Here is a 26,706-nt window from a genome sequence, read left to right as displayed (position 1 = left end):
AAAATCATAGACGGAGTCCGCGAGTGTCGACCTAGATAAATCGTGCACCCGGTCCACGATTTTCCAGCCACATATCAAGTAAAATTTAAGACTAAATCATGAATGAGGTTTTACCATTTTGGAAAAGAAATTAATGTTTGACCATTTTGGAAGAGACATTAATGTTTGGCTATTTAAAAGAATAAAAAAGAAATGGTAGATGCATTAATGTTTGACCATTTTTTATTGACAAAAATATAGTTGGTTTTAGTATTTATGGATTTTGAAAGCAAATCTTTTCATTGTCTTTTTTTAAAAATAAAATGCTACCATTAACATGAAGTTGAGTTTTTTTAGAATCTGAATACAAGGTTACATTAACAAATTTGTTGGATAAAATAAATTTTAATTTACCGATTTGAACAAAAATTGAATATATTCCATTTCACCTCAAGATTTTTTCATTCAAAAAATATATCTATATACCTTTCATTAAAATTTCATTTAATGCATAAATTAATATAATAGCGACGTGTATTTAATTCAAAAATTTTTCAAATTTTTTTTATATGGCAACTTATTAATATGAGAAATTGTGAGAACAATTAAAAAAAATAAAAATATGGAAATGGTGGATCATGTTCACGAGTTTCGTCTCAATTTTTTTTATATGAAAACTTATCAATATGAGAAATTGTGAAAACAATTAAAAAAATAAAAAAATAGAGATCGTGGACCCCGTCCACGAGTTTGGTCTTTATTGGCCACAAAACTATACCGTATACACGATTTTGCTACCCTATTTTTATCAATACTTTTTCTTCCATCTTAATTTTGTAATTTCTTTCTATATACATTATTTTTGTCATTACTTAAAAAAATTACATTATTATTGAACTTAGTCCTATTTTCTTTATATAATGAAAGTAAAGTTTATATATATAGGGAGGGTAGAGTTTGTCATTTAGTACGTAAACAGGTAAAAACTAGTAAAAATTATTATAAGTCCTAACAGCAATGAGATTATCATTTGTATAATATAATAATTTTAGTAATGGGATTATCATTTATTTATATAATCTTTCTGTGAAGTATACGTATATATGATTATTAATGGTTAATCTTAAATTAGAATAAAATTAAACTTTAACTAATGAAATCAAAATTTCGAAATAGTTCTACAAAAGTTTAAAGGCACATAAATTTTTGAGATGCCAAAAAAAGAATAAAGAATATGTATAATTAGAATAAAAGAAAAATGTGGAAATAAAAGCTACTATAGATGAATTACAATTTCCAAATAATATGTTAAAAGATAGGAGTATATACAGTTAATTTCTTGCAATGTCAATAAAAAATATCTACTATACAATTGTGGAATCAGATTCTTTGATTTTTTAATCTCTATCCGATCTTTATACAATTGAGATCGGATAGAGATTAAAAAAAGTAGAGATGCTACAACTCTCTATGTTTATATTTAATAAGCGAGTTAGTACTTATTCAACTATATTGACAATAAAAAATGCATATGAAAAGTTTCGTGCACATCCATATTTGGATAATGAACATCCATCGTGATAACATTTATTATTGTAATAAGAAAGTATTTTGTACACATTGTAAAGTTAGTATTGCTCGAAGAAAACACATATTACTCTGTAAATAATTTATATTATTGTAAGTATAACCAATTTAATAGTTTATGTTAAAATAAAATATAAATATTATTAATCTAATAAAATAAAATTGAAACGTCTAGGTGCAAGACACGTGTTGAAAATTAGTAATAAAAAATTGGTTAAGTGAAAAAATTTGTTGCTATAATTAGGATGAAATTATAATTTGATCATTATAGTTTGATAAAACTTCATAAATAATCTTAGGGCTTGAGAGTTTTATAAAAATATAAAAACTAAATTATAATTATCAATACTCTGTTTAATAATTATTTTATTTTTTGTTATTTACTTTTTACTAATGGTTTAAAAAATCAAACCAAATTTTGAGAACTAAAAAATAGTTTTTAAAATATTGTTTTTATTTTTAGAATTTGGCTGGTAGGATACAAATCATTATAAAAAAAGATAGATGAAATGAGTCTAATTTTAAATAAAGACAAAAAAAAACCAAATAATTAGGCCTAATAGGGATTAAATTTAAATTTTTTTTTTTATTATTTTTTTTGAAATGAGAGAATTGAATCAAATGTACGATTGAACCTAAAATTTTCCATCATTTACCTAAAACCTTTTCTTTTCTCTTCATCTTTTTTTTTTTTTTTTTAAAAGGAAACATTATTTACCTAAAAGGCTAAAACTAGATAGGAAAAATTCAATTTTTAAAGGAAAATAATGGACGAATGAAAAGCCAGCACGTATACATATGAAGGGGAAATATCCCTCGTTCTCATTCGGATACAAATTACATTATTGTCCCTGCCCTTCTCATCCACGATGTGAAATATCTGACCAGACCCAAAAATCGAATAGAAAAGCTGTGCCCTCTCTTTCACGCGGCAATTCCCTTTGCAGCTTTCGTGGTTCGCAAGCAGCTCCGATTAGGTTTCCGGTCTCGAATCTGTTCCTCCAATGGCGACGGTAGCATCTGCAGGACTCAATGATATTAGTAATAGCAAGAGTCCGCTTGGAGAAAACCCTAGTCAAACCCTAGACCCGACGATTTCTTCCTCTGCCCAGCCTCCTGCCTCCGTTCCGTCTTCGTCAACTGATGGCGGGTCATCCAAGGACAGGGACGAGTCCAAGGGCTCCGGTAAGGCGTCGGTTGAAGGTGATGGTGCACCGGTTTCTGATGTCCAGAGGAAAATGCGCCGTGCCGAGCGTTTTGGGATCTCAGTGCAATTGTCTGAAGAAGAAAAGCGTAATTCTCGAGCGGAACGGTGAGTCTATTTATTTGTTATCGGTCTTCGCTGCATGCCTTTGCTCGTCCTTGTGTTGTTGCGTTTTCTCTTGGAGATCATGGGCTTTTGCATAGTTAGTTTCCTATGGTTGCTTTGAATCTATATGTTTCTCTCATTTTACGGACAAATGTAGTGATAATTTACTGGTATAAATATGACGTTTCTATCTCGTAAACTGCCTGAGTAGGGATTTTAACAAGCCCAAAAATTCATGTATCTCCCGTCATATGTTAGACCGACGATTTGCTTGTGCAGTTACGAGGTGATTTGGAATTCGTCAGTAATAATTTTCTGGAGCATATCAACCCTGTATCGTTATTTAGTCCGACGTTTTGGTTTAAGTGCCCAATCTAATTGTCATATTCAGGCAATGACTTGAAAATCTAATTGGAATGGTACATATATATTTGAAATCCAAAATGATTGCAGTGTCTTATTTTTATGTCAAATATCAATAATTCTCTGTTATATCTGAGTTAGACCGATGATTTGCTTCTGCAGTTATGAGGTGATTTGGAACTGGTAGGTTATGATTTTCTGGAACGTATCAACCCTGTATTGTTATTTAGTCCGATGTTTTGGTTTAAGTGCCCAATCTAATCATTCATATTCGGGCAATGACTTGAATTTCTAATTGTAATGGTACATATATATTTGAAACCCGAAATGATTGCAGTGGCTTATTTTTAGATGTCAAATATCATTAATTCACTGTTATATCTTCTTCTTCTTCTTCTTCTTCTTTAAAAAATGAAGAGAAAAGTTGCAGTCCTTTCTCTTTCCTATCCCTTCTCAAGTGAAATCTGGAATGATTTGTTATGCTCTTTCAGTCTTTCTCGAGGCTTCCAGAATTGTGCCTCTCACACAAACTAGCTAAGCCGTCGTCCTTTCATAATTATGAGAGCTTTGTGGTTTTGTCTTGTCTGTAGTGTCTTATGGAGGTTTGGTTGGAAAGTGCTGCTAGTATCTTCGAAGATTAGTTAAAAAATTGAGACGTTGTGTGGGAATTAATTCTTTTTTTGGGCACATATTGTTGTTCTCTGTCTTCTCGTTTCTATGATTAAAATATTCACCATTTGCTTTCTTTTTCCAAGTTATGTTGAGAGCCATGTGTCGCTTTTATTTTTCTGTCAAATATCTTTAATGTTGATTGTCGGCGATAATTGCAGGTTTGGTATGGGTACCGCAACTAATGGATTGGGAGCATCTAATAAGACAGAGGAGGTGAAGAGAAAGGCAAGAGCTGAGAGGTATTTCCATTTATTTATGTATTGATAGCTCACTCTGTCAAAGAAATTGTATATTGTCTTTTACTTAACTTTTTTTTCAAACTTTTTCCCCTTCTTTTGGTTGTTAAGATTTGGGCTTTCTGCATCTGTGACTACTGATGATGAGGCAAAGAAGAAAGCTCGTCTTGCTAGGTTTTCATCAACATCAAAGCCAGACCCCCAGGAAGAAGAGAAGAGGAAAGCAAGGGCAATCAGGTAGTGGGCTTGGTTTTTTGTTCCCTGGTTGTAGCTAAATGACATGCTTCCAGTTCTACATCTGTGCTTCATGGAGATCTTGCAGGGAGTCTACAGTAGAATGCATCTAACATATTGTTTGTTTTTCCCTTTACTTTCTGGGTGAAGGTTTTCTAATCCAACATCAAACTCTCCCACACAAATGGATGGGAAAGGAAACGTTGAGACGGTAACGTTATCCTTTTAAGTTTATTTTGCTATCTTTTAGTGTGTACCAGTTTCCAATGCTCTTGTTCCCATTGATGATTCCTATTGTTTGTAATCAGATTGCAGATGTTGCAGGCAAGGCTGGAGGTGGTGCCTGAAAAGAACATTCCCTTTTGATGGCAAGATAGCTTTTGCTTGTAAATTTTTTTTGTGGTTCGTGTTCTTTTTTCTTTATAAAGTCTGATGGCATTCCACCTTCAGAAATTTGCATCTCATCCAAATCTATATTGTTTCTTGTTGTACCTGTGTTATTGAATGAATCTGATGATCGATTTCTTTCTGACAGGTCTAGTATCCTGGTTATGATTCCCTGTAATGGCTTTCGTACCCATATGCATTCCTACATAATATTATCTAGTTCAAAAGTCTTCCATTCTGAGGGCAGATTCCATACTGCAAGGTGCTGTACTACGTGTTGATGAGAGATGAGGTTCCCTACATTCGGTTGTGTCAGGATATTAATTCTCTGGTTAGGTGTTATATTGTAGCAAATACCTCCCTAGGTCAAACCTATCTTACAAGTTTATTAAAGAATGTCAGAAATTTCTGAAGTTTTTAGCCCTCCAATGTTTTGATTATCATCTTCAGTTTATATCTCCTTTGTGATGACAAGTTGGATATTCATGATATCATTTGAACGGCAGTGTTAAGTTTCCATGTGCATTGGTACCATCTGATACTGACCAGTTGAAATTTTACTAATTTGTCAAATTGACCTTCAGGATTAGAAAGTTAACGTATCTTGCTTTCCTTTGAGTTACTATCATTAGGTTTTTAGTTTTCTAACTGTAATTTAGCTTGAATTTTTAGGTTGTTCCTTTTTCAATGATAGGTTTTTACTTTGCTGACGGTAATAGTTTAAGACTAATGGCAAACTCTCAATGTTAAACGTGCATGTATATCTTTTGCCTTTATTATCCAATCACTTATGTTTGAAGTTTGGTCACTTTGTATGATGCCGGCACGTCTCATCTCATGGCATCACTTATATTACTCATCATGGGAATGACTACTACACTGCACTCTTTGAACACCTAGTTTTACTATAACCTGCAGAACACTTCGATTAGAATGGACATGTGTTGATTGTTATTTAGAACTGCCGTTCAAAATGTCATCATGAGATGCTAGCTCCAACTTGTTTAAGAATAAACTGAAGATAAGTCTTGGAAGGGGAAGAAATTATCAGTTCTGTTGGTAAGTGGTCGTGTGGGAGAGGCTGAATTCTCTCTTCTAACTTAGAAGTTTCTGATATTCTTGTTTGGTGTAATATAGGATAGGCCGCATCTTTGGAGGTATTTGTTGGCTCTCTTAGAAGTCTGCATGTATTGAGGTCTGTAGCTGAGAATGGATCGTACTCTAAAAATAGGTTTCTCTTCAAGTTTTTATTGTTTCTTTCTTCTTTTCCTTTTATCTTTATTTGCTTAGCTACTTAGCAGCTACATGTAGTTAGTTTCTTTTGGATTTTTGGTTGGATGTAATGGTATGGAAGGACAACAATATTAATTGAGGGAATCGGTATTTTGATCAAAATTTCATTTGTGATATATATATATTATATAATATATATATATATAATATATATATATAAATATGACATCTCTCTTGCTCCTGCTAATGTGCCAGTGCAAACGATTACCAGAACAAAGTAAAGATTGCAATACCTTAGAGACAAAGACGTATGGCTCTTGTTCTTGGATAATTCTATTTGCTGCATTTTTAAGAATCTCATCCTGTAGTTGGTCATGTTCTTGGGCATGCTGCTATAGCTTTGTGGAAGAGGACTTCAATCTGGTACGTTTGTGTTTTTAGCCTCTATTTTATTATTATTTTTTACGCTATACGATTTCATATCCATTTGATCCTTGGAATACAATCCAAGTATATATCTAATTATGAACGGATAGTTTAGGGTTCATTAGGAATACAATTCTAGTTTATATATAATTATATCAATTATTTTCTCGAAGTTTATTGACCTCACTTTTGAAAGTTCGAGGACCAAGTGGACACAATCCTCAAAGTTATGAGACCAAACATGTAATTTAACCTATTCTCATTCATTTATTTATTCGTGGTGAAGTATCATATCAGTATTTTCTTGCCTCTGGTTGTGGGTTCTGAGTTTTGATTGTTAATAGACAGACAGGTTAAAAAAAAATGTTTTGCCATTGTACTTTTTACTTGATCCTAGCTCTTTGCCATTGTGGCCCATTAACTTTTAAAAGATAAATTTTAGTTATTTTTGAATTACATTATACGTTGAATATCCGTCTGCTATCATAGCAGGGGCAGGTCGTTATCATGGTAAAGCTTGTATGGACAATGAATATTCGTATACTGAATCATTTTTTTCAGTATTGTAGAATTCTCTTTTATGGGTAGGTGAAAGATAAATTGTGGTGTTTGATCAAAGTGGGATTTTCAAGGTTGAGGATAAATAAGTATATAGCACTAACACCATTATTTTTAACTGGGTAATGATTAAGTGTATTTTTTTTGTAAAAAAATAAAAATTGTGCCACATGGTACAATCTCATTGGGCGCTGATTGGATTACACAAAGCAGTCTGACTGCATCTACGTTTTTTCTGTTTAAATTTTTTAGTATAAAAAATTATACGTTTCTTTTTATTAAGTTTTCACCATAACAAAGTGATCTTGCTCTCTCTCCCTATCTTCTCTGCACTCCTTCCCTCCCTTGCTTAGTGGTATAATTAATACCAACAATTACTATCAATCAATATTTTGATTGTTTGTTTATTTTACCCCTTCCCTGAGCTCTCTTTCCCCTTCACGATTCCACAATCTCCTTTCCTCTTCAAAAGTTTCTTCTCGCTTCAATGCTTTACAATCTTTAAACCCACAAAACAAAAACAAAAATGAAAATAAACGGTGCAAATTGGGAAATTATTGAAAATGTCATGCCTAAGTTGTTATAAAATTAGCATGTTTTATGAAAACTCGTTTGAATAGTTTTTCTCGATCTATCTTACCTAAAATTGGCCACTTAGATTTTCGTTAAAAAACAACTTTTTCTTGCTTTTGATGGTTCTGAGGCTTTTTGGTACTTCTCGTTAGAATTACATATCAAGATTTGATAAGTAAATAATTGGCAATGATTAGGAGTTAGAGTATTAAAAGATTTGCTTCCTAGTTAAGCTTCCAAATATGAAATGTTGCAACCCTTCAAGAATCAAAGTCACCAAAAGTCAATGAATTTGAAAATTCAGATTCATTCATATATTTAATATTTAATGTATCAATTTATAATAATGTATTTACATTTATGGAGGTTCATGTATGTAGTTGAGAGTTTTTCTTGAACCTAGTCAATTAGGTGAAAGGTTATGTCCTTTCAAGTTGTCTTTTCAATTAGTATAAATACAAACAAGATTTTGAATTTGAATGAAATTTTATTAGAGTTTTTGTCTCCAAGCTTTATGCTTTTTATTTGTATTCTTGTGTTTAAAATGGCACATCTTAGAACTTTCAATCTAGTTTGATCCATTAGATTGTGGAGAGTTTGAAATTTTTAAGTTAGGAACACGTTCTCTTTTCTTCTTGATCATCGATGTTTAGCTTTCTTTGCTTACTAAATAGTTAATTGGTGTTATTCTTATTATCGTTGTGGGGTTCACCTAGAATAAGGGGTTCTCATACGTGACTGAGGTAGTTCCTATCAAGATTTGTTAATTTTTTCAAATGTTATAATTTTTTCCAAAATTTTTCAAAATTAAAAAATCACACGACTAAAGATTATACAATTTGGAAAAATTTGAAAAGATAACTCATAAATTATTTAGATAATCAGTAAATCAATTTAGAAATTTGTGTAATTATGTAGATTTCGATTGAATTTTGGGTCTATATATTTGGATTTTCTCGGTGAAATCTGAACATAATTAACACCGAAATTTGATATATTTGAGCTTTTTTCGTGGGAGAATTAACACCAAGATTCAATATATATTCCAAAATCTTATCCAAATTTTCACAAAATTAGATCTTCCTAAAATTGATTTCACAATTGTAGTCAATTTAGAAAATCTATTTTGATAATTGAAAAACTCATTCGAAATTTTTGAAATTTATACGATCGTGAAAACATATATTATGCTAAATATTTAAAAAATTACACACAAAATTAGGAAATCTCAAGATAGATCTTTTATAACGTAAAAGGTTAAAAACGTTATTTCTGACCATTTTCGCTGTGAATTTCGTATGAGATCTCCAAAAATGTTTCTAGGTTTGCGGTGTTGGTTTCGGAAGAAAGTTGAGGATGAGACTGATATTGAGAAGATTGTTAAGCTGACGGAAAAATGACAGGAACTCTCGCTCTTGCTTGTGCTTTCAAGCTCAGTCTTGCTCTCGCTTGTGCTTCTGTTCTTAGTTTCATCCTGTCTCTCTAAATTTCATCTCATCTCCTCTCTTTCCATTTTGTTTCACTAGGATTTTAATTTTAATTTCATTTGTTCTTGCCTAGGAAAAAATTGCTCTTTCACAACATTTGAAATCGTTAGATTGTTTCATCTAATCTCCTCTCTTTCCATTTTGTTTCACTTGAACAAGTTGGTTTGTTATTTTAGGGTTCTAAATTTAGTTTCAAACTTTTCTCTTGGTTTTTGAAAAGTTTTAACGTCCCATTTGTTTGATAATCATTTAATTTTTTATTTTTGTTTTTGAAAGTTAAGCATATTTCATCCACATTTTTATTAGGTACAATGGTTGATTTCTTAATCAAATTAAAAAACAAAACAAAATTTTGAAGACTATTTTTTTTAGTTCTCAAATTTTGGCTTGGTTTTAGAATATTGTATTTTAATTTCTCAGTTTCATTAGACAAAACTACCCTCCCTCTAGATTTTAGTTTTTAAAATAACATCTAACCAACTAACTCAATCCTAATACTAAATAAACCATAATTGAATACAAAATAATAATCATGTAAACGAATATAATAATAAAATTAAAAAATATAAAATTTCTAACCATCACAATATCCACAATCTTAGAGTCATGTAAATAAATAAAGATGTGAACAAACCTACTAATGTCATAAATGTCGACATTTCAGTGTGTATATAACAACTCTAATTAACATAAAATGCAACTTACATGTGGGAAAATACTTATAAGTTGAATGAAAATAAAAAAAAATCTTGAACTACCTAGTATATTGTTATAAGAACGTAAAACCCTTAGCTATTAGTTATTGGATAGTATTTAAACCTATTATATATATAAACTCCTTGTGCAATGTTAGTCTCATGAGTAAAAATATTGTAAACATAATCTTCTGTGTGGTATAAAATTGGAAATAAGTGTACAAGGTTATTCGTATGAGTTCCTATAACTAGGTAGATCGCTAAAGATACGATATAATGTACGTGTAATCTTCTGCTTCCATGGGAGGTTATATACCCTTATATCTAATACCCCTAAAAATTATTCAAAGCTCATAAATAGATGCTAAAAGTATGACAAATAATTCTTCTTTGCATTTAGTCGATCTTCTTTGGGAAAAATACTAAAGATTAAATTGTGTTGCTAATATAAAGCAACAACCAGAGTGTCTTGCATGTCAAAACTAAGCAAAAGCTTAATTATGTTTTTGCGTTTAAGTATGTCCAACTAACACTTGGCCTTGACAGCCACTAAGAAAATTGTGGACATAGAGATTTTGGTCTTCATCCGAGCTACACTAATCATTCTTACTATCATAGAGAAGTATATTAGGTTTTGGCTTATATTTTTGCACAAATATTTTGTGCATTTTTTGTTTTCATATATATGTATTATAATTTACTAACTTTACGTGGATTAAATTAACTCATTTTCAATTGATTTATTTTCATTATTTTAGATTCTATACTTTTCTTTATTTACTAAATATTTGAATTTTTGGATTAGATTCTATATTCAAATATTGTGTATTTCTCTTGATGGTCAACAAGGATATATCTATCCGCATATTATATAGTGTATTTTTTTTTAAAGTAATAACAAAAATAAGGTATATAAGAAAGAAATTACAAAAGTAAGGTGGATGGAAAAAATATTGACAAAAATAGGGTAGCAAAATCGTGTACCCGGTACACGATTTTTATGTCATCTAACAAACTTGTGGACGGGGTCCACGAGTTCCATATTTTTATTATTTTTTTTTATTGCTTTTTGATTTAAGTGGATACAAAGGGAACAAATCTATGTGAAAAAAATAGATTTAGCCTAGAAATTTAAATTTGAATTTTACAATAAAAATTTTCCAAAAATACTAAAAAAAATAAAAGAAGACAAAAGTTGGGAAAAATGTGAAAAAAAATAGATTTAACTTTAATTCGTGACTGAAATTTGATTCAATTTTTATTTTGCCGTAGACCTTTAATAATTTGAATTTCACAGTAAAAAATTCTCTAACAATGCAAAAAAACACTAAAAAATAAAAGAAGACGAAGAAAGTTGGGGAAAATGTGAAAAAAAAAATAGATTTAGTCTTAATTCGTGACTAAAATTTGATTCAATTTTTATTTTACTGCCTTTCAGAGTTTGAATTAAAAGATTTTCCGAAAATGAAATAAAAAACACTGGAAAAATAAAAGAAGAAGATAGAAGTTGGGGAAAATGTAGAAAAAAAATTAGAATTAATTCGTAACTAGAAATTTGATTCAATTTTTATTTTACTGTAGACTTTTAAAAATTTAAATTTCACAGTAAAAAAAATTCTCCGAAAATACAAAAAAACACTAAAAAAAAATAAAAGAAGAAGACAGAAGTTGGGGGAAAATGTGAAAAAAAAAAATAACTTTAATTTGTTGCTAGAAATTTGATTCAATTTTTATTTTACTATAGACCTTTGAAAATTTGAATTTCACAATGAAAAGGTTCTTCAAAGATGCAAAACGCTATAAAAATATAAGAAGACAAAAGTTGGGAGAAAATGTGAATACAAAAAATTTAGCTTAGCACGGGGTACACGATTTATGTGCTGACTCAATAATCGTGGACCCGCCCACGATTTTACAACCCTATTTTTATCAATAGTTTCAAACCAATCCTATTTTTGTCAATAAATATTAAAATAACATTATTTTATAGAATTTGGGTTTAGCATTTTTCAAAGTTATCTTTTAAACTCAAACATTTGTTTAGTTGCCCCATTTTCCTATTATTTCCTTTTTAATTTGGATATTTGTAATAGATAGTAAAATAAGGAAAAAATTTAAAAATATATCACCTCTTTAAAACATTTGCAAATACGGGAGTGTTGACCAGTCAACTTTTGATTTTTTTAACTTCCAATTTTGACCTCCCTTATCTTGTCTTAATACACATCTTCTTTTTTTCTTCCCTTTCTCTGGTTTTTTTTGTTTTTTTAATTTTTATTTGTATTTCTTTTCTTTCTTTTGCTTCTTTCCTATCTTCTTTATTTTTTTTTATTTTATTTTGATTTTGTTTCTTCCCCATTTTTGTTAAATTTTCTTTCAATTCTCCAATTCTTTCCATTCTTTTTTTCTTATTATCTTTCTTTTATCCGATTTTTTCTTCTTCATTTTTTCTTATTTTCTTTTCTTCATTTTTTCTTATTTTCTTTTCTTTCCTTCTTCTTCCTCGCCTTTCATTTTCTTTTTATTTTTTTTTTCATTTCTCCAGTTTTCATTTCGTCCTTTTTTTATATTTTAATCTTTTTTTTTTTAAATTTTAATCATTTTTTTCTATTTTTCTTTTCTTTTTTTGCATCTTCCCTTTCTTTTTCTTTCTTTTTATTTTTTTATTTTTTACTTATATCGAACTTAGGTAGACATCAGCGGTAGAAGTCTATTAGTGATAAAAGGTTACAATTGATAATCATGATAAAAGTTTCTCAATAATAACCACGGATAGACTTGAGTGTTAATCTCTTAAAATTGATAGTCACTAATGTAAGTCTATTAGTGATAGCCACTTGGTATTTTCTATCATTGATAGCTTAATCTTTGATGATTTTTTTTTTTCACAGTCACTTATAGAAGTTTATCATCGATAGCCAACTTAATGAATTTAATTAATAAAGTTGAACTTCGAACTAAAGTGTAAGTGGAATGCCTAAAAGTTATCACAATGATAGCATGTTATTTGATGGTAAACAGGAATGACACAAGTTATCTTTGATAGCATGTTATCAATGATAGAAGCCATCACCGATAACTATGATATAAGTGATATCAGTGATATTGGAAATAGGGGAAAATCTAAAAATATATCACATCTTTAAAATATTTGCAAATACAGGAGTGTTGACCAATCAACTTTTGATTTTTTTTTTAATTTCCAATTTTGACCTCCCTTATCTTGTCTTGGTACACATCATTTTTTTTCTACGGTTTCTGCTTATTCCCTTTCTTTTTATTTTGATATCCGTATATTAGTGATATGACTTAGGTGTATGTCAATTAAATGAATGGTTTAGTGGTATTGGTGTATGACTTAGGTAAATATTGGATAGTCACTTATAGTCCTCTCATTGATAGACTTTTATCACTCATAGCTTTAAATGTTAATCTTTGAAAGATGATAGTTTTCTTTCAAATATTAATATTTCAAGTTTGATTCCAATCGATCAACGTGTGTTAATGATAACCATTGAAAATTGATAGCAAATTGAAAGATGTGTTACTATTTCAATGTTGTATTAATATTTCTCATATTGAAAGCTATAATTGATAGCATCTATCAATGATAACAACAACATCAACTATATGGCTCACTGATAGCTGCTATCACTGATAGATACTATTAGTGATAACTTTCAATTTAGGAAAACTAGAAGAAGAAGCGTAAAATAGTGGGCTGCGTGTGGACTTTTTAATCATTTACTCATATAGCTATTACTGATATCTCGCATTAATTTTCTTCCTTATCTTTAATATATTTATTCTTGTTCTACATCCTTTATTTTTTTTGGGCCTGATTGTTATTTGTGCAACCAACCCATTTAAGTTCTACAAAAATACCTTCTATCAGGTGGTAAGAACAAATTTCAAGATTTTGATTAGACTATAGTAAATAAAACTAGTACATTGACTAAATATAGTCAATTATATCGGAATTTATTTCAATGCATGAACAATCAAAATATTATTATAAAAAGCAGAGATGTTCATATATTCAATCATTTGTTCGTGTAAATTGCTTATAAATTCTAAATATGATTTTGAAAAATCAAGTGTTGATTTTTTCCCCCCTTAAAGTGTTGAAATATGTTATCATATACAAAATTTTAAAGAAATTCATTAACATATATACACATACAACTAGTACCTTTGATGCTTTGTGTCACAATCGCTCTTTTGGAAGTTTCTCTTAGCGATTGTGCGGCACTTGTTCCCGCTCACGAACAAGTCAACCAACTTGAATACGGACTGCCGGTGGCACACCAAGTGCCTCTCGCAACCTCCACCCCCGTTTTAGGAAAAAATGGTTTTAGAAAACGGGTTTGGAGAAAAGGTTTTCGTAAGAAGTTTTTGTGAGTGTGAATAAAGAAAGAAAGATTGTAGTAGGCTAGAAAGCAATAAGCAACAACAACAGCTTTATAGAGTACTACTCCGGGTATGGGGAAGTGATGATTAGTCTTATCTCCATATAGTGCATTCTGAATAAAAAGCCAAATGGCACCCTTGCATATGCAAAAGGACGAGTGTCAGTTACAATGAAAATGTAAAGAAAGCAAGCTAACTAAGCTAATACAACACATGATATGAAAGTATGCTAGAAGGGGGTTGGATCGGGCATGCGGCCATGGTCAACAGGCCCTGGACAAGCATGACCTTGACACTTTGCATCCTAGGCACCAAGAGATATCCACAGGACGAAGACGGGATGACCATCCCCTTTCCACCCCTTATTTCTGCATAAAATTCGTAGGAATTAAGTTTTCTGTGAAAATTTCTTGAAAAGCTGGCTTATAAATTGAATGTAATTCTTTCTTTAGGTTTGTTCTTGTTCTTTTTGTTGTATATATATGAAAAATATTTAGGTATATTTTGGGTTATACCTATCTTTGTACATCATACTAAATTGTTCAATAATTATTTGACATGTGGCAAATTAATTTTATTTTTTTATAAATATTTTAATTCTTTTTGTTAGAAAGCGGTGAGAAATAAAAAGAATAAAAATAGATGTATCTTGAAATACTGCAGATTATATATATATATATATATATATATTCCTGTGGTTGCCCTTCCTCAAGGAAAAAGAAAGCAAACAAAAGCTCCGTGATTGTCACGGATTTACATATACTGCCGATATAATGACACATGGGGTTAATGAATTCACGAGCCATTTTTTCCGTACCTTCATGGGAGGATTTCTAGTTGTTTTGTACATCTCATTTCTGATTCCACTCCCATATTCTTTAGAAAAACTCAACTAAACTTACTTCTTTGTTCATACCTTTTGCTTATAGTTCTTATTTTGTTACCGTCTTATTTTGAGATTTGAGTTTTTTTTAATAATTTTCAAAAGAAAACTCAAATAACGAAAATAAAATTATAATATTTTAAAATATAAGTACTAAATTGATAAAAATGAAAATTTATGATAAGGGTTTATTTTTTAAATCTTTGTGATGAAATTTCACACCCGTAAACCTAACTTATAATAATGAATAAATATAAATAGAAAAGCAACCTTTTAACAAAATAAAAATGTTAAAAAATACTTTTGGTCTTAAAATTTTTAATTCATACTTTGAGATTTAAGGTTTATAATTTTGAAACTTAAAAGATCTACTTGAAAGAAAACTCAAATCATGAAAGTAAAATTATAACATTTTTAAACCTAAGAACTAAATGGATGGAAATGAAAATTTATGATAGAGTTTATTTTTGAAACCTTTATGATGAAATTTGGTACCATCAAGTTTAGTAAAGTGTAAAGCAACTAATAATAATGAATAAATAAAATACAAAATCAACATTTTCAAAAAAAAAAAAAAAAAATACAATAATAATAAATAAATAAAAAACATTTTTGTCTTTAAACTTTCAATGAAAGTAACAATTTAGTTTTTAATATTTTGGTTTGTAATGGTTTAGTCTTTGTAATCTCAATTTTGTAACAAATTAGTTCTTGAACTTTAATATGTAATAATTTGGCTCTTATACTTTTAAGTTTGTACCAATTTAAGGCATGTTAATCTGAAAACAAAATTTTGAAACAAGGATTCAAAGAAAACAGAGTTGTATTTCATATTTTCATATATGCATTTGGTAGTAAATTCAGAAATTAAATTCCAACTTAAATAATTTTTCAAAATGTGTTTGAAAATATATTTAGTTACTCATTATATATTAGGTTGAATATAAACCATTACTAATTAATTTATAAACTTCTTTTATGTCAAATTTTTTGTATAATTATTATTTTATAATATCATATAATTTACAATAGTTAATATATTACATATTTTAATTTAACAAAAATAATTGAGTTTATAACACGAAATAATACATTTGTTATTGTTTTTATCATTTTTAATATAATTCTGCATTGTAAAATCTTGAATTCAAAATTAGGATACACAAAATCTAAAAAGATTGTTTTCAGAATTTAAACTATTGAGATACAAAATCGGGAAACAATTTCCTAAAACAAAATTTAGATTGCCAACCAAATACATACTACCAACCAAACCCTTAGTCACTACGGTAAACAAAAGTATCAAAATAAGATGCCAATTGTTATTATTTTATGGTGTAAACTTTGTATTTTATAAAAATATTGTTTCTAATTAGTCTATTAATTTATTTATGCGAGAAATTTCAATAAATTCTAATACTATAAGGACTAAATAATTACAAATTTTAAAGTATAAAGACAAAATTATTACATAGTAAATTTTAAGGACTAAATTATTATAAAATCGAAAATACATGAACTAAATCGTTACGAACTTAAGTTTAGAAACTAAATTATTCGTCTATAAAAGTTTAGGGACTACGAGTGATTCTTAACCTAAATGAAAAATCATATACAAAAGCAATTTGAATCTTTAACCTTACCTTAAAGACCTTTTTGTCCCATTCTTGAGGCTTCCTTTTAATAAAAGGAAGAAAACCAAAAAAGAATTCCAAAAGCCAGATTGAATCACTTTTCATAAACATTCAAACTATTATATATAATAGTATTATTAAATTTCTTTTGATGTATCGATATTTTCACATTTTTATAGGTTCGATATCGACGTGAATCAATATTTCTATTTTATTTCAGAAAAATCTATGAAATTTAAAAATAAACAACAAAATGTCACTAATATAAAAGTAGCATATATAATAAATATCTTAGCTTGTTTAAAATTCATAAAATGTTTATTTACTGTCTTCAAAATATTTTTTAAATTTATAATTTTTTAGAAATATGTATTAAAATCGATATTTTATCATTGAGTCTGCTTACAGCAATATTAATCTCTTTATTATTTTTTTTGAAAAAAATTAAAATAGAATAATTTACACACTCATTATGGCTTTCATGTGATTTCTTATCTCAAATGAGCTCTGGACATTTCCTCTAATGTGCTTCAGAGCATCATGAACTTCTGTTGCCCTCTCATGGATTTCCTTCATCTTCATCGCTCTGGTCTCTGAATTCGCCGCCGGCGCTGCTCCGGGGACTGATGCTACCACATTATCTATGTAATGCTCTCTCTCCTTTACTTCTTCTACTGAAAAACTTGAAACAATTAACGAAACAATGGTAATCGCAGTTAGGCCCGAGATTAGGTTAATTCATGTGTAATGTGTAAAGTTATGCGAGTTTGGGAGGGAATTTTAGTACCTTTCATCTTTTCTTTGAGGGATTTGAGAGGATCGGTGGGGATCGGCGTAGGAATTGTTGTGAGACTCGGAGTTATGGCTTGAATTGAGTCGATCTGGAGCATTCCGATTAGGTTTTTTCTCATCGCGCTGTTTAGATGTGGTGATATCGAGAACTTTCTCGCATTGAGTTTCCGGGATTGTTGAAACGAGATTCTCTGATCTTGATTCTTGGCTTTCTGTTTCCTTTGAGGAATTTGTGGAAATTTCTGATAAAGTTGAAATTTCTGAGGTTACTGATGTTGAGGCAATGTTGAGGGATTCAAGCTTTTTTATCAAGAGTTTAAGCCTCTTCTCAGCTTTGTTCCTTAGCTCTGTTTCCTTTCTAATCTGATTCTCCAACTTTAACAACTTCACAACAACAGAAAAACTTTGTGAAAATTACACATTGGGAAAAGGTAGAAGCAAAGAGAAGTGTAGAATGTGAACTGTGATGAAGAAACTAAAATGTCCATGTCCATGAGATTGAGACATTACCTTTTCTCCCATAACCTCTGCCTCTTCTTTGGCTGATCTTGAAGCTTGTCTTTCTGCAAGCAATCTTCCTCTTAAGCACTCTAAAGTTTTCAAACCCTTTCCAACTTCCATTTTATTTCCACTGCAAGTAAAATTCATTTCACTGTCAATACTTGTATCCATCTAAAGCTTCTGAACCCACAAAAAGAGAGGGAGAAAGAGAACCCACCTCCATTGTCTGTCTTCTTTGCAATTAGCCATCGTTTTCTTTGCCTTTCAGTGCAGAAAACTTCAGCAATCTGCCATATTTACCATTAGAACAGTCTGTGAGCTTAATGAGTGAAATTGCAGTTAGAAATGAAATAGAAATAGTGGGGAGAGAAGGGATTTAGGAAATTTGAATTACTTGTCTCGTTCTTGGAGTGGAGATTCGGCGTTGGTTGAGAAACAAAGATGCTGTAATCAGTGTCAGAAAACCCAAAGCCTTTGCCTCTTTCTTATAATAAACCAAACCCACTGCCTTTGTGACAGTTGTTCATCCTTTCTAATTCCTAGAATTTAACCCCTTTATTTATTATTGTGCACTTTAAAGCTCATGCAATTCCTGTCCAGACCCTTAAAAAAAAAAAAAAAAAACTGTGTCCAGATCCATAAATTTACTAAACATGACATTGAAATTTGCTTGCTTTTTCAAAAGCAAAGCTTTGGTGGTTGAAGTAAAATAGAATTTCTAAAACAAAGAAAACCTTTTTTTTTTACTGTTTGCACAAACTTTTTGGGAATCTCGTGAAGCTAAAACTTCACATAAACATTAACTATGATTATTTAATCAAACCCATGTTTGATATGATGAAGTTTGTCAAGTTTGGAGGTGATATTTCCCTTTTTCATAATTAGTCTTATCAATATTTAGTTTGATTAAATAAACACCAAAAAAGAAGTTTGAACTAGTTAGATCCCTTCATATCGATCTAATTGTCATTAGGGTGAGTCATTAGAGTTGATTGTTAGAGATAGTTGATGTAGTTGATCGTTGGAGCTGACCATCAGAAGTGGTTGTTGCCAAGGGAGTCGTCGGAGTTGTTTGCCATAGTTGGTCTCTCGTGGTAGTTGCAAAGTTGGTCGTTGGAGTTGATCATCGCAGTTGGTTGTCGAAACCGGAGGTTGTTGTAGGAGTTAGCTGGTGGTGATGGTCGCAGGAGATGGTTGTCCTACAGAGATTGTTGCCCATAAGTTTTGTAGGAGGAGATTGTTGTTGGAGGTCGTTGAGTGGTAGAAGATTAGTTAGAGTATTTTGGTAATTTTTTTTGTATTATACAAATTATATAGAAAAATTAATCATTAAAATACTCCATTTATTTTATTTTATTTTTTTATTTTAAGTGTTTCTTTCGAATCAACTGATTTCAATTTTTTTTTCAAAAGTTATTTTGAGCGTCGTTAAATATTCTATTTTTTTTAAAATGATCTTTTTTCTTCCTACAGACAAACATTTGAAAAGCTAAAAAAAAAATTGCCTATGTTGCACAAAATAGATGAACACATGGTTTGAAATTTGAACACTCAACAATTTTGAAAAATGGGTAAAATATCTAATATCAATTGGGACAATTTTCAAACTATATATCTGTTTTTTTTTAAAAGAAAAAAGAAAAATAAATCACCAAGTGAATCATATCTTAAAAATAAGCTCTCTTAATGGTCCCAATATGAGCATAGTTTAAGTTAAATCGGAATAAAACTTATATTATTAACCTCGAAATGAGAATTAGTGATTCTCTCATATAAAAATGAAAAAAAAAAAAAAAAAACTTTGTCTGGCGGTTTATGTCACGTGAGGTCTTTAAATTTGTATCCTTCCCTCACCTCACATTTATTCCCACGTCTATGAAATGTCATACAAAATTCAAATTTCAAATTTAGGGGATGTTTGCACTTTGGACGTTGTTTTTTTAAATTTCTTTATTTTACCTTTTTTTCTTTTTCTAGAAAAACTGTTCTGTCTTTCAAAACTTGTTTCCTCTTATTCTTCCTTCCTTCGCTATCACCTCCCTACACCTTATACACATCTAGATGTGTATAAGAGACAGCCCCAAACCCCAAAAAAAAAAAAAAAACAATTTTTTATTATCTTTACAAAATAATCAATTTCTGAAAAGCTACATATAAATTTATCATTTTTTAATAAAAAAACTAATAGGCTGATCATAGTTTTAAGTATTAGATGATAATTAATGTCTTGCTATGCTTAAATAGAAAAAAATTAATAAACTTTCAAAATTTACTGATTAAAAATAAACTTTGTGAATAAAAGGGCTTAGGATTCTATGCCCTTAAATTTAAGGAACATGACCTTTTTTTAGATGTGGTTTATACTTGCTATAATAGATTATCTATGATAGTAATGAATAAAAGGGCTTGTAACGTGTGTATATATATATATATATATTCAATTTAAACTATATTTTTTAAAAATGGACACTAAAAATAACTATATTAAAGAAAAAAAAAGTGGGAGTGGCATGCTTTGGAACTTTGAAGGCATGCCTTTGGTAGGGCATTGTAGCAATTATCATCTTCAATTATGTGAACTTCAAAAAGAAAAATGCAAGAATTGAACATTATTGATTATATGGTCATTATCATTTTTACTTTCACAAAATGCCTTGCATTGCACTCGACGACTCCAATTTCAAAGTCCTTTCCTTTAAGAAATGGGCTCATATACATGATTCTATTAACTAACAAATTAAAATAGTGTTTAATTCTGTTTTAGGTTTCTTTTTTTTTTTAAATTTTTTTTTTCATATATATATTTATTCTTTCTATCGAAATGTTTCATTTTGGTCTTTAAATATACTTTTGGATAAATTACCTTTTTAGTCCTCGAATTTTGAAGAATAAATGTGTTTAGTCCATGAATTTTCAAAACGTACCTTTTTAGTTCATGACTTTTTAGAATACGTGCATTTAGTCATTGAATTTTCAAAATATACCTTTTTAGTCCTAAGTTTTCAAGAATAAGTCTAAAAGGTTCCTGTGAACTATTTTTTAAATTTTGAATTATAAAAATATGATTAAAAATAATTTTAATGAGAAGGAGTATTCTTAAAAAAAATATAATTTTACTTTAAAATAATAAAAAAAACTAATGTAGGGATTTTTCAAACCTAATTTTAAAAATTTGGGGGCTAAAAAGATAAAATTTGAAAACTTTGGAGCCAAATGAACCCATTCTAAAAAACTCGGGGACTAAAAAGGTACGTCTTGAAAATTTAGGGACCAAACACATATTCTTCAAAACACAGAGACTAAAAATGTAATTTTTCTTATATATATATATATATATAAATCTTATTTCTAATATTTAATTATTTAAGAAAAACAGGGAGGTTTCTCTAAAGGATTTAGGAATATGTTGCCTTGAACGATAAATTTAGTTTAAGAAACTTTGCTTCACATCCCAATTGAAAATTCAATGCAAGTTCCTTTACCAAAAAATAGATCTATGCAAGTTGAGAATAGAAAAGATATATATCCCTCCAAACGATTAAAAACCCTTGCCCAAGTGGTCCTAATACTAATTGCAATGGTGTAGATTTGCCTTTTAAAATTGCTATACAATCAAAATGGAAAAAATTCTTTATCATTCAAATTGCCAATAACTTTGCAACTCGTACTTGTGAGGTTGAAACGTCATTCAAAATTGGCTTGAAATGAAACCTAGCGAAAATAACACAAAAACATACTAAATCAATTTTGACCCCTAAAATTTATCAAATTCGTATCAATTTTATGTTCAACTCTAATTTCATCTAATTAAACATCAAATTTAGATAATTATTGCAAGCTTAACTTTAATTTTTTAAAAAATATTGTAATTTTAACCATTTAGTCAATCCTCACCGCAAATATCGTTTAAAAAAGTTATTTTATATGTTCAATTGTGAAATAAAAATTCGATATAAAATTGATATATATATTTTAAAAAAAGCCATCAAAGGGATTTTTTTTAATTGAAGTTTATAAATTTTGGCAAGATTGTGTAATGGTTAAACTTATTTCTATGAAATTTTTTTTATACTTAATTTGTGCATGGATGAAACTTATGTTTTACAAATATTTTTATACTACTTATTAATTAATTAAAATGAGTGGATACGAATTAGTAAAAATTGAATAAATGGGAAAACACTAATTTAATTAAAAATGAGTCGATGCGAATTAATAAAAATTGAATAAATGGTACTAATGAAAATACTAATTTAAGTAGTATAATTCATGAAATACTATTTTGGTTAACCATGGATGTAGGGTCCATATACTTCATCTTTAAAAACAAAAACAAAAAAATCGGTGAAAAAGTTTGGGATTGAAAACGATATTTAGCAAAATTTTAATTCTTTTTCCCATTATTTTTAAATATGTTGATAAGCCGCTATGAAATAGGGATAATACATTATTTTCGTAATGTCCTTATAAAATACAAAAATTGGTGGAATTTATTTATCGTTCTTTCTTTGCAGAAAACAATGACGAGAAGAAGAGTTCGAGCAACTGATGACCGTCAATGAACCAATAATTTTCACAGGTGTGTTCTAGCGAATTCATCTTACGAATTGAACTAATAACCTAATTCATACTTGTCTCAATTTTGACAGAGGAATAATTTCATCTGAAATCCGAAATGATGGGTACTTTTTTGTATAATTAATCGAGGGTTTTGACCTAGAAAATCCTGGTTTGGGAAAAAGAAATCTCTCGTTCAATCAGCAACATAAATGGAGTTTTAGTTTGAGTTTCCACTGTTAGGAAGGGTGTTCTTTGCGTCGTATTTCTTGCAACAGGTTCTTAGAAGCATTTAATGATGGTTTGGATCTTGGATTGTTTCATTGGAGTTGAAAATTGTTTGGAAGACGGAAATGAATGGGAAATTTAAGGCTCAGGTGTCGATTGCTAAGCCTTTTGTTTGTTTGTTTGTTTCTAGTTTCAAATGTCACAAACTTTTGAAAATCGAAATCTGATTCTGCTTTTGAAACTTGATGAATGTCCCACGGGGTACTTTTTTTGGGCTGAGGTAGCCGGCTGATATTGGTCCATTTTTGAACCTACTAGATTGACTGGCTATGTATCCTTCTATTGAATTTATTGCACAATTCTTTGTCCATCTTATTTGATTAATAATATATGTTAGGTTTGTTTTACATTTGGGCAGAGAATCTAATTTGCTTAGTTCAGTGTTATTTCCATCGTCGAACAGCTATAACATATTGTATATAATAAAGAAACAGAATTTTTTTATGTAATCCTGACATGTGTTGTATTTGTGTGTATATAAGTTACACATGTATTCCATGTGTAACTCAGAAGTTGAAAATGAAAGCTTGGCCATGAAGGTGATCAAGTGAATTTTGATTACCTCTGGTTTCTGTTTATTGTTTCTTGTGGAGTACACAATTTCTTTAAGTTCTCTTACAGAAAAGTTGGGTAGAAGCTCAGGCTGGATCTATGGATTTGGAATGCTATTTTTGGATTAGATGCATGAATTCATGACAACTAAATTGAGATTCACCTATTTATTATTGAATATAGTACTATCAGCAGATGTTCTTAACTAAACAAAACTAACAAAGCATTAAAAACCGAGATTTGTTGACGTGAACACACACTTTCTTGGAACTAATTGATAGGCACTTTGTGTTAGAACTATATATAAAAAGAAAATAGTAAGCGTGCGATATGCAACATTATCTTGGTGATCTTAATATATTTCTCGTTTTTTTTTTTTTTTTTTGTTGGGGGTAGAGATAAGAGACTCTTTAATCAGCAGATGGTCTTAAATAAATAAACTAATAAAACATTTCACTGGAGTCATGTTTTTTTTTTTTTTTTTTCCTGCCCCATTTATGTTGGTGGTTTAATTCAATTTCGCGCTTAGCTGGTGGTGTACCAATTTTGGTTTGTATACCCTTTTTAGTACCCTGAAACTGTTTTGACTTTATCATAGGACTGTGTGTTTGCTGCAAGCTCAAGGTTAAGGCTGTTTAAATGGAGATACCCAGAAAAGAACAGGATTCTGAACCATCATTTTCCAATGTTTATGAACTACCAGGAGAGCCCGCTATAGTAATTAATGGGGTGCCTGATATACCTGCTTGTGACAATGCCATTGCCCTTTGTAATTCTCTGAATGATGAGAAATTACTTGGAAGTACAGGTTTTAATGAGTGGTTAGAAGGGAGAGTTGTAAACAAAATGTTTGGTGATCGGTATTACTATGGCGTCATAATCAAGTTCGACAAAGTTACGGGATGGTATAGAGTGGAGTATGAAGATGGAGATTTCGAAGATCTCGATTGGCATGCGCTCGAAGAAGTGCTTTTGCCCATGGACATTACAGTTCCATTAAAAGCCTTAGCATTGAAGACTCTGAAGAGAAGCAGGAAGACCCGGAGAAACAGGAAAAACAAGACCGGAAATAGACGGAGCGATTCCAAAGAAATAGATGGCAGGAGGAAGAAGAGGGAAAATAAAGTTGTATTACCAACAGAACCTACAGCCTGAGTTCTTTTGTTTCTTTTAAGCTTATGGCTCAGCAAAAGTAGCTGCTGCCTTTGATTGGGAGTGGGGTTTATGAAGAAATTTAGTGCTATATTCCATGGGAAAAGGGTGGAAACTGTGTGTTTTGGCACTCATTTTTGTTCATGCTTTGCTTTATCCACATCTCAGCAGGTAGTTCTAATGAGAAATTTTGTTCGAATTGTTTCTCGAGATTTAATAATCAGATTTAGGAGATGGACAAAAAATCAAGTGCTTTCTTGCACAAATGTTCTCATAAATTCATCCACCAATTTATTACCAATTCACTACTACAATTTTGAGAGATGCAAAAGTTTTCTTTTTTACTGTTCATTAGGGTGGCTTTGTATATACATATAAAATAGTACATCGCAAAGGTAGGGAGAGATTCAAATTTTAATTCATTGTTCTGTAATTGATTACAGTCTAAATTTACAAAAGTATTCCTGAAGTTTGCCCTTTATTTAAAAATTAGGGTATCCCTAAATTTTGGATATTGTATTAATTTAAATTCTAAACTAATAATTATATCAATTTAAGTTATAAACTTTGGGGATTGTATCAATTCAAACTCAAAATAATAATTGTTTCAATTTAAATCTTGAATTTTTATAAGCGTAACAATTCAAACCTTGAACTTTCGTAATAATATCAACTTAAGTCCTCGATTATGTTTTATTTAGATAAACTTATGAATGTCTAGGGTTTGAATTGATATATTTATGAAAGTTTAGGGTTTGGGGTTTGAATTAATACAAATCTCAAAGTTTAGGGTTTAAATTGATGCAAATTCTAAAGTTTAAGGTTTAAATCGATACAATCCCCAAAATTTAGGCATATAAATTGATATTCCCAAAAAGTTATTTGCATTCTTATAAAAGTTGTAATATTGCCATATCTTCAATATTACCTTTTTTATTTTATTTTTTTAAAATCAAAATAGAATTTTTATTAACACCTAATATTGAGAGGAAACATCCTTATCAGCAAGAAGGACATGGGTTAGGGAAATTTTCTACCCAAACACCAATAAACAATAAATCCCTAGCAGCTTTAGCTAAAGAATATGCAACCCTATTGCATTTTCTGTTGACATGAAAAAAAAAAAAAAACAAATGTTGTTGAAGGACGTGGCGGACGATTTTATTGCTTCAATCCAGCAATCAATTTCATTTAGAGCAGAGACAATATCCTTCATTAGAGCAATAATTTGAAGACAATTAGAGTGAACCTGTATGTGGGAAATTTGCAATGAAACAACCAATTTCAAGCCTTCAAGGACGGCTAAGGTCCTAGCAAATGGGGATCCATAATGAACATTAAGATGGATAGAAGACAGCGCTATAATATCACCATTCGAATTACGAAGAATAGACGGGAGACTCGTTGAGGCAATGGGAGAAATCCAAACTGCATCTCTGTTGAGCGCAATAACACTAGGAGGAGGAGGTGACCAATGCCTCCTACATGTTCGGGGTTAATTTGTGTTAAAAACCACCCATGATTTCCTTAGGATAGTTGAGGACCATTTACTTTTATATAAGGTGGGACAATCCTTTTGTTATTGATGAAAGAATTTTGGTTATTTCAAAGAGACCAGCACAAAATGGCTATTAATTTCGACTTTTCCAATGAGCAAGCATAAACCAGGGCATACCACTATCAATAAAGTTGTTATTGAAGACATAAAAAATATGAGAAAAATTCAATGATCGAAGCCAAATCTCCTTAGCTCTTGAACAAGTGAAGAGAATGTGATCAGTAGTTTCCGTAGAGGATGTATAAATCGAGCAAATAGGTATCATATTTAATCCTTTTTTTTTTAATAAATTTGTTCTAGTGGGGATAATATTTTTTAGGGCCCTCCATATAACATGCTTGATTTTAAAAGGAATTCGAAGCTCCCACACCTTCTTCCATACACTTTCCATTTTGTTATGACTTTTGAAACCAGTTATACCCTGACTTTATCGTGTAAAAGCCATATTTGTCATAGTACCATATCAATCTGTCATTGAGATTTAAGTTTATTAGAATTCTATTGATTAGTGTTGAAATTAGTTTTTTTTTTTTTTTTTTTTTTATTCTAGGGGCATTTTTATCTTTATACTTGTACCCTAGGGTTTCCCTTTTTTCTATTTAAAAACTGGCAGTCATGTGTATTCTGGTGTTATCAGTCA

At 30.0% G+C, this 26,706-nt stretch overlaps 3 protein-coding genes across 6 annotated transcripts; 2 read left to right on the top strand and 1 right to left on the bottom strand.

The window, feature by feature from the left end:
- Positions 1-2,454: 2,454 nt before the first annotated feature.
- LOC120073838 (protein MODIFIER OF SNC1 11) lies at positions 2,455-6,162 on the top strand. 2 transcript variants are annotated; one of them, XR_005480823.1, is made up of 6 exons: positions 2,455-2,878; positions 4,069-4,149; positions 4,258-4,383; positions 4,531-4,591; positions 4,689-4,782; positions 4,916-6,162. XR_005480823.1 is itself a non-coding variant. In XM_039026711.1 (6 exons), exons 1-5 carry the CDS (start codon positions 2,571-2,573, stop codon positions 4,725-4,727), a joined length of 615 nt encoding a protein of 204 aa, XP_038882639.1. In that variant the 5' UTR covers positions 2,455-2,570; the 3' UTR covers positions 4,728-4,748; positions 4,916-6,162. The 2 variants fall into 2 exon arrangements, 1 of the variants encoding a protein (XP_038882639.1); XM_039026711.1 differs by having other exon boundaries at positions 4,689-4,748.
- An 8,157-nt stretch (positions 6,163-14,319) lies between these two features.
- LOC120072916 lies at positions 14,320-18,958 on the bottom strand. Of its 3 annotated transcripts, XM_039025448.1 has the most exons (6): positions 18,354-18,958; positions 18,177-18,246; positions 17,969-18,089; positions 17,454-17,842; positions 17,134-17,348; positions 14,320-14,517 (listed from the first exon to the last, which is right to left on the bottom strand). In XM_039025448.1, exons 2-6 carry the CDS (start codon positions 18,206-18,208, stop codon positions 14,351-14,353), a joined length of 924 nt encoding a protein of 307 aa, XP_038881376.1. In that variant the 5' UTR covers positions 18,209-18,246; positions 18,354-18,958; the 3' UTR covers positions 14,320-14,350. The 3 variants fall into 3 exon arrangements, with proteins under 3 accessions (XP_038881376.1, XP_038881377.1, XP_038881375.1); XM_039025449.1 differs by lacking the exon at positions 18,354-18,958 and having other exon boundaries at positions 18,177-18,347; XM_039025447.1 differs by lacking the exons at positions 18,177-18,246; positions 18,354-18,958 and having other exon boundaries at positions 17,969-18,170.
- Positions 18,959-22,389: 3,431 nt separating this feature from the next.
- LOC120072552 (dirigent protein 17-like) lies at positions 22,390-24,830 on the top strand. The gene is made up of 2 exons (XM_039024941.1): positions 22,390-22,538; positions 23,955-24,830. Exon 2 carries the CDS (start codon positions 23,996-23,998, stop codon positions 24,509-24,511), a length of 516 nt encoding a protein of 171 aa, XP_038880869.1. The 5' UTR covers positions 22,390-22,538; positions 23,955-23,995; the 3' UTR covers positions 24,512-24,830.
- Positions 24,831-26,706: the final 1,876 nt, after the last annotated feature.

The sequence above is a fragment of the Benincasa hispida genome, chromosome 3, assembly GCF_009727055.1.
Source record: "Benincasa hispida cultivar B227 chromosome 3, ASM972705v1, whole genome shotgun sequence".
Taxonomy (NCBI): domain Eukaryota; kingdom Viridiplantae; phylum Streptophyta; class Magnoliopsida; order Cucurbitales; family Cucurbitaceae; genus Benincasa; species Benincasa hispida.
The sequence above is the reverse complement of the archived record's forward strand: the minus strand, read 5'-3'. Positions and strand labels throughout refer to the sequence as shown.